The following is an 8020-nucleotide window of genomic DNA, read 5'->3' as shown; positions in this document are numbered from 1 at the left end:
TCGGCAGTCTCCTTGGCCTCCTCCGCAGCCCCCCTGCAAAGCCTCCCAATCCAAAACCAGCAGATACTGTGCTACAGACGATTATAAAATATCTCAAATAATTTTAATGTATTTTTTGTTTTATATTCTTACAATTTATTCACCATACATTATTTACCATCTAAGCCTTAATACAGAGAAAGAATCATATATCAAAACATCCAAGTATCGTCTCTTAGTAAAGGTAAAGGTTTCCCTTGCTCGAAAGCCAGTCGAATCCGACTCTAGGGTTGCGGTGCTCATCTCCGTTTCCGTTTCAAAGCCGAAGAGCCAGCGCTGTCCGAAGATGTTTCCGTGGTCATGTGGCCGGCATGACTAAACACTGAGGCGCATGGAACGCTGTTACCTTCCCACCGAAGTGGTCCCTATTTATCTACTTGCAATTTCTTGCTTTCAAACTGCTAGGATGGCAGGAGCTGGAACTAGAGACGGGAGCTCACTCCGTCATGCGGCACACTCGGGTCTCGAACGGCTGAACTACCGACCTTCCACAGCCTGCAGTTCAGCGTCTTAACCACTTGAGCCACCGCGTCTCTTAATATATCACAAAAGATATTGCACAACCCCTTTATTAATATCAGTCCTCCTTAATTATACCAGTGGTCAAGGAAGTGCTGAGAGTCCAGGGACTGGGGCGACTGGACTGCTGGACCCGACTGGGAGAGTTCAAACGTTGCTGCAACTGCGAGGGCTGAGCCGTTGACATCAGAGTGCGGTGGGACTTGGTCAACTCTGTGAGCCCCAGAGTGTGTGTGTAAAATGCCATCGAGTCACAGTCGAACTATTATTATCCCACAGGGTTTTCAAGGCAAGAGAGGTCCAGAGGCAGTTTGCCACTGCTTGCCTCTGCATGGCCACCTTGGAATTCCTTGGAGGTCTCCCATCCAAATAATAACCAGGGCTAATGCTGCTTAGCTTCCAAGAACTGATGAGATCAGGCCAACCTAGCCCACCCAGGGGAGGGCCCCAGAACCTCATGTTGCTGTTCTTTTTTAAAAAGAACTTCCAAACCACTTCAAAAAACCCTCTGAATCAAAGCAAAACCAACTAAAGTGCGAATTAAAAATGAGAGACATGAAACCTCCAGGACAGCGACAGAACCATGACACGTTTTGGTGATAAAACTGCAGAAACCTCCGTCCTTCCTGAAAGCCTTGGCAAAGAAAAAGGTCTTCTCCCTGCGCCGATCATGAAGATCGTGTGGGGCGTATCACAGAGCTGTCTGGGGATGATATTCTATAAATGGGACACCCCGCCCACACACCAGAAAGGCTCTCTCTGGTTGCTACCCGCCTATCTTGTCACCAAAGAGTCAGTAAGAGAAGGGCCTCTGATGCAGATCTTAAAGAATGGGCGGGTTCACAGGAGAAAAGAGCAAGCGCCCAGTGGCATTTTAAAGACCAACAAAATCCGTGGCAGGGGGTGAGCTATCGTGACTCATGGCTCACTTCTTCACGGCAAGTTCACAGAGCTAGTTCTCTGTCCAAGACAGCTGAGCAACAGCTTCTGGGGATGGCATAGTGAAAAGGGGATCATTCAATAATGTTCACTACACTACTATATAATGATAACAGAAGACAAAAACAATTTGTTGTTGTTGTTCAGTCGCACAGTCGACTCCGACTCTTCGCGACCCCATGGACCGGATCACGCCAGGCCTTCCTGTCTTCCGCCGTCCTCTGAAGTTGGCACAATTTCATGTTCGTTGCATCTATGACACTGTCTAACCATCTCATCCTTTGCCGTCCCCGTCTTCTTTGACCTTCAATCTTTCCCAGCATCAGGGTCTTTTCCAGTGAGTGCTCCCTTCTCATTTGGTGGCCAAAGTATTTGAGCTTCAGTTTCATTATCTGGCCTTACAGGGAACAGTCAGGGTTGATTTCTTTTAGGATTGACTGATTTGATCTTCTTGCAGTCCAAGGGACTCTCAAGAGTCTTCTCCAGCACCATAGTTCAAAAGAATCTATTCTTCGGCGCTCGGCCTTCCTTATAGTCCAACTCTCGCAGCCATACATGACTACTGGGAATACCATTGCTTTGACCATGCGGACTTTTGTTGGCAGGGTGATGTCTCTACTTTTTATCATGCTGTTTAGGTTCGCCATCGCTTTCCTCCCAAGGAGCAGGCATCTTTTAATTTCATGGCTGTTGTCACAGTCTGTGGTGATCTGGGATCCCAGGAACGTGAAGTCTGTCACTACTTCCATGACTTCCCCTTCTATTTGGCAAGGAGTGATGGGGCCGGATGCCATGATCTTAGTTTTTTTGATGTTGAGCTTCAAGCCCACTTTTGCGCTCTCCTCTTTTACTCTGAGCAAGAGGCTCAATAGGTCCTCTTCACTTTCTGCCATTAGAGTGGTATCGTCTGCATATCTGAGGTTGTTGATCTTTGCCACAGCAATCTTAATTCCCGCTTGTGATTCATCCAGGCCAGCATTTCGCATGATTTACTCTGCATATATATTAAATAAGCAAGGTGACAATATACATCCTTGTCGTACTCCTTTTCCTATGCTGAACCAATCAGTTGTTCCATATCCAGTTCTAACTGTTGCTTCTTGACCCTTATACTTATATTGATAACAGAAGACAAAAACAATTACAACTAGCCAAAAAGCTGAAGAACATGTCATAGAGAATGATGTATACAAAGCAGCTACAGTGAAAAAGTACAAAAGGTAAACAACGGAGAATTGGCGTGTGCCACAATGTATAAACAATGGAGAACTGCTAAATAATTTGACGTTGTGTCCGGATGTTTGATAACAACGTTTCAAAGCTCATCCTTCATCAGGGCGTTCCCTTTAAGCGGCTGTGGTTTTCACACTCATACTGACGTGCATTTGGAACCGTCTGTGAATAATTGAATACAAAATCGGACGCCGATCTCCAACATGTAGTCAGCTTCAATGGCTTCAGACTTGCAGCGGGACCGACAGCGTTGTAATTGTTGAGTCTGTTTACTACACTTATTTTTGTCTTCTATTATCATTCGTGAAAAGGGTGCCAATACACCACAGGGCTGCCAGCCAGCCAGCCAGCAGCAACACAAGAGGAGAAGGCCTCCTGGTTCTGCACGACCAACAGCTGGGCGCAAGGCAAGCCCTTGCGGCCACCAAACGGCCCAGGAGGGGATGGGTGTACCTTGCTCTGGGTGACAAAAACACCTTGAACCAGCCTTGCAGGTTCATACAGCAGAACTCTGGGCCCGTCTGCTCAGGGCTTGCAAAACAGGACCGCGTGGCAGCCAGGGCCCGTCTTTTAGTGCGAATGTGAAATATGATCAAGGCTTCTGATATCTGGGCCAAGTTCAGACTGGCAGTTTGGCCCGGCAGCCAACGTTTCAGGAGCGTTTCAGGAATAGATTAAAGGGTTCACACAGGCATATCTGTCAGGCGTCCCCCAGCCGTACTCAAGCCGTCTTGTGCCGCTTCCCTCCCGAGTTTAAAAAAGTACCAGGTGAAAGTTTATTTATTTATTTATTATTTGTATTTCTATCCCGCCCTCCCCGTAGGCTCAGTGGTAGCAAACCGTGTGTAGAGCGGGTTGATTCTGGTTCCCTGACGTGTGAACGCAAGCGCTGCTAAGGCGGGAACAACCCGCAGTCATTGATAAGAGGCGCTGGCTGTTTCCGCGGCAGGCGCCCATGTGCCCATGCGCGCGGAGCATAGAAACAGCCGCTAACAGCCCGCCAGGGGCGGGCCGACAGTACAGACGCTCCCTTGCACTTCCTCCATGGTATCCTCCCGCTTCATTCGCTGCAGTGTGAATGGGAATACTGTGAACAAGCCATTCCCGGTCTGTTCCGGGTCTTCTTTGCCATGACTCCCTAGCGCTTCAAATTGCCAGTCTGAGCTCGGCCTTGGACTATGGAATTATAATGCAACAGGCGTGAGACACATTGAAATTTATGGGACTTTACTTCTCTGTACTATCGTGATTATTTTTCTGCATTTGTGTTGTTTCTTGTAAGAATACTGATAGTGAACTTGGCATCAAATATAATTTTAATATATGTACATAGTTCACTTTAAGTGATTTCAACCAGCGGTCTCTTGTGTTTTGCACCAAGGCTTCTGATTGGTTGTGCAGATTTTTAAAAATCAACACAGCAAAAAAAATACCCCTTCACTGGGCAACCAAAAGTAAAGTGTGGCAGCCATTTTGTTACTAGGTCCACCCCCTGTGGCAGCCATTTTGTGGTTGTGCCCACCATGCTGTCAGCAAGCTGCCAATATGTCTTTTCCGTGCATATGAGATGTGTCTCCCCCCCCCCTCTGCCTTTCCCTAACTGGCTTGGACTCTTGTACGCATGTCCCCCCTCACCCTCAAGCGCTCATCATCAACTACATTCCTTTCCATGTACGCTAGCGTTGCTTTGAAGGAACCTTATCGGCCAAGGCTACAGGTGGTTCGCGTTTGGAGGCTATTTGCTTAGTCTATAATGAACAGTAGTGTGAGAATAGAAGAATTGTTTAATCAGCTATAACCGTTGCTTTCTCAAGATTCGAGCGCGAGATGAGCCCTCAAGGCGGGCGCGGGAACCATATCTATTGGCCCATGTTATTTTGAACTTGCTTTATTATACCAGTCTCAAGCCCTCTGTGTTATTCTGAACAGAACATCTGTTCTAAGTACTTCATGGCTTCAATAAAATAAAACCTTCCTGCAAGAGTGTATTTCGTTGTTTGCTGTGAGTCTGACACACGCCCAGTCAGAATTCTAGAGGTGTCCACAGGCTCAAAAAGGCTGGGGACCCCTGAACTAGAGAGTCCTCCTGAAACAGCCTCCCATCCCCCTGCTTCCCCACCACCACTCCACAGCCAAACTCAGCGTTACCTTCTGGGCAGGGCTTGCTGCATTTCTCGCACTTCTGAACAGTGCCCACAGTCACCTCCTGGCTGTTCTGAGGACACACCAAAGTACAGGAGCCAACCTCTGCAGTCAAGTAGTTATCTGTAGTCGGGAGAGAGAAGCAAGGAAGGGGTTCTGACTCAGGATATGCTGAACACCCCATACGGGAGACCGCACAGAGCCAGAAACCAAGACTCAACAACCATGTGCGACGTGAGAGAGGGGAAAGCCCATCCAGGGGGATCGGCGGCAGCTCTTCCACTGCTCTTGGGTTTTCCATCTAGGACACTGTTCTCCCGCTAATCTTTCAAGGACCTCCCCACACTGTCCGGTGGGCTAGGCAGAGAGGGAATGACGATCCCAAGTTTCCATGGCACAAGGGAGGATTCAAACCTGATAGCCAGTCTGGTGTAGTGGTTAGGAGCCGCTCCTCCACTTGCACCTGCTGATGTGACCTTGGGTCAGTCACAAGCTCTGGCACAGCTGTCCTTGAAAAAGAGCCGTTTGTGTCAGAGTTCTCTCAGCCCCACCTACCTCACAGGGTGTCTGTTGTGGGGAGGGGAAGGGTGTCTGTTGTGGGGAGGGGAAGAGTTTGTAAGCCGCTCTAAGACTCCCAGTGAAGGGCGGGGTATAAATCCAATCTTCTTCTTCTTCTAGGCCAGCACCCTAACCACACCACCACGCTGGTTCAGTCCTACACAGAGTTACGTCATTCCAAGTCCACAGAGGTCAAAGGGTTTAGCTTCCCAGACTTTGGGACACGCACTCGGCACAGGCAAGCAGTCGCCAGAGGCCTTTTCAGACATAAAATGAAGTCCTATGACATGCTGGAAGCAACAATTGGTCACAGCTTTCCAGCACATACACATCCTGGATGCAGTCACAAAGGCTAATAATCCACTTTCAACGCACTTTCCAACTGGATTTTTACTGTGTGAACTGGCAAAATCCAGTTGGAAAGTGGACAAAGTGGATGTTGTAGCGTGTGAGACCGCAGCCCCTGTGTGCCCACGTATGCAGCAATCTCTGCAGGGGCCAAACTATTTTACGCACCAAAATCACTCTTGATGTTAAGAACTGCCCATGTCTCCAGCGCTTCCAAGTGGCCTTCACCAAGTCTGTATCTCAGAGTCCTTCCAGATGTTCAGGAAAAAAGTACCACACCATGTAGCGGCATGTCTGAACGACTGTCTCTCTCCCTGCACGTGGAAAGCTAGCTGGCCCAAACGAACGGTAAGCCAAAATCATTCGGCTTGGACTACTAGCTTTCTATACACAAAAGGATTTGACACTGGGAAGCATTTAAACTGGTTCAATGCTCCCTCTGAGTTACTGTGAGCTAGCTCACAGTTTTTAGCCTCCAGCTCACACATTTTTGTCGTAGCTCAGGAAGAATGGCTCCAGAGCAAGCTAATTTATGCAACAGCCAAATCGCTCGCTCACAACTTTAATGCCAGTAGCTCACAAAGTAGAATTTTTGCTCACAAGACTCCACAGCTTAGAGGGAATATTGGTGACGTTCCCTCTCATCTTCATGTGCATTCAGACGCTGACAGAGAGTAGCTTGCCTAGATTTGAGGCAAGGGTAACATTTGAACCCAGAACGCTCAGATTTGCAGCTCGTTCTCTTAAGCTCTCAAAAAGGCAAGTGGTGCATAGAGAGTGGTTAGGGGAAGACTTTCCCACTGAGAGAGAGAGAGAGATTAGGTTTATTGTACATGGCCATTGGCCGTTACAATACAAAATTACATTCAGAGAATACTTAAGATTTAAAACGTTGCATGGCACTCAACATAAAATTCAGTTGTACATCTAAAAATGCCAGAATTACAACAATTTAAAATTTCAAAAGCTGGGTATCAATATTTTAAAATCATTCTTAAATATTTTAAGGTCGTTCCCACTATTATAATACTAAGGCTTGAGGCTACCCAGTGAAATCGACTGGTAATAGATTTAGGATAGACAAAAAGAACGTAATGCACAGTAATTTTAATACATGAAATTTGCTCCCTCCCCCAACTGCGGCCTGACCCCTGGATTTTTCTTTCCCCCGGGAGTCTCAGCAGATTCTCAGGATAGGGGGCAGAATGGAGGCCTGTAGTGAGAAGAGAGAACAGCCACACTGCCTTCTGTCCTTGGGGTGTGGGGCTGGAGAGAGGCCAAAACAGACAATGCCTCCCAAACACAAGGTGCTACCATTTCACAAAGACCAAAAATATCACGGCAGCCAAGTCTAAAAGGGCAAAGACAGCATTAGCCCAAAAGAGAGTCACAAGTAAAATCAGCAGGACTCAGGGGTCATTTTGTAGAAGAAGAGGTTCAGGAGCTCATTAGCATAACTCATTAGCATACCTTATTTGCATATGCCACACCCCTGACATCACCGGAAGTGTGTCAGAAGGCAACACCCACCGTCAGAAGGGTGTATTGGCTGAGGACCAGTAAACAGGAATATGCGGGGCTGCCTGCTCCTAGTTGGGAAATTCCCGGAGAATTGGGGGTAGAGCCAGGGGAGGGGGTGGGGTTTGGAGAGGGAGTTTAGCGGGAATGTGATGTCATACTGCCCACCCGTTAAAGCAGCCCTTTTCTCCGTAGCCTGCACTCCTGGAAGTGGGCAATCCCCCTTGCAATATCAGGTTCTAGGCTTGCCAAGTTACTGTTGGAGCTCCGCTCCTGTGCGCTCCTTCAGGAAATGACTCCTAGCAGGACTCAACCAAAAGCTGAGAAAGGTAGAAGAACGGGTCTAACAGCCATGGCAACGAACCAGCAGCAATGAACTCATGAAGGTTTTTGCTTCTCTCGGCTGTCCCAGTGTTGATGCAGGGTCCCATAGCTGATACCTCTACCCAGGGGTCATTTCGTAGAAAAAGAGGTGCAGGAGCTCATTAGCGTAACTTATTTGCATAACTTATTTGCATATGCCACACCCCCGATATCACTGGAAGTATGTCAGAAGGCAACACCCACTGCTCAGGCTCCACTGGACTGTTTTGGATTGCTAGCTATTGCGGGGGGGGGGGGAACATGCAGATCTGTCCTCACAGAGGAGGGAGAGCTTGTACCTGAATAAAACCTGGTCTTAAAGGTGCCACTGGACTGTTTTGGACCGGGGGCCGGAGAGGGG

General features: G+C 48.0%; 1 protein-coding gene across 1 annotated transcript in view; it reads right to left on the bottom strand.

The window, feature by feature from the left end:
• Nucleotides 1–8020, bottom strand: part of ERBB2 (erb-b2 receptor tyrosine kinase 2) — a 110362-nt gene that overhangs the window by 40615 nt on the left and 61727 nt on the right. Inside the window, exon 8 of the mRNA XM_015416334.1 lies at nucleotides 4879–4995. Coding sequence (XP_015271820.1) covers nucleotides 4879–4995 — 117 coding nt within the window. The remainder of the gene's footprint in view (nucleotides 1–4878; nucleotides 4996–8020) is intronic.

Source organism: Gekko japonicus, unplaced genomic scaffold (assembly GCF_001447785.1).
Source record: "Gekko japonicus isolate JY-2015 unplaced genomic scaffold, Gekko_japonicus_V1.1 scaffold875, whole genome shotgun sequence".
Lineage (NCBI taxonomy): Eukaryota > Metazoa > Chordata > Lepidosauria > Squamata > Gekkonidae > Gekko > Gekko japonicus.
Note: the sequence above shows the minus strand (reverse complement) of the source record. Positions and strands in the feature narration are given on the sequence as shown.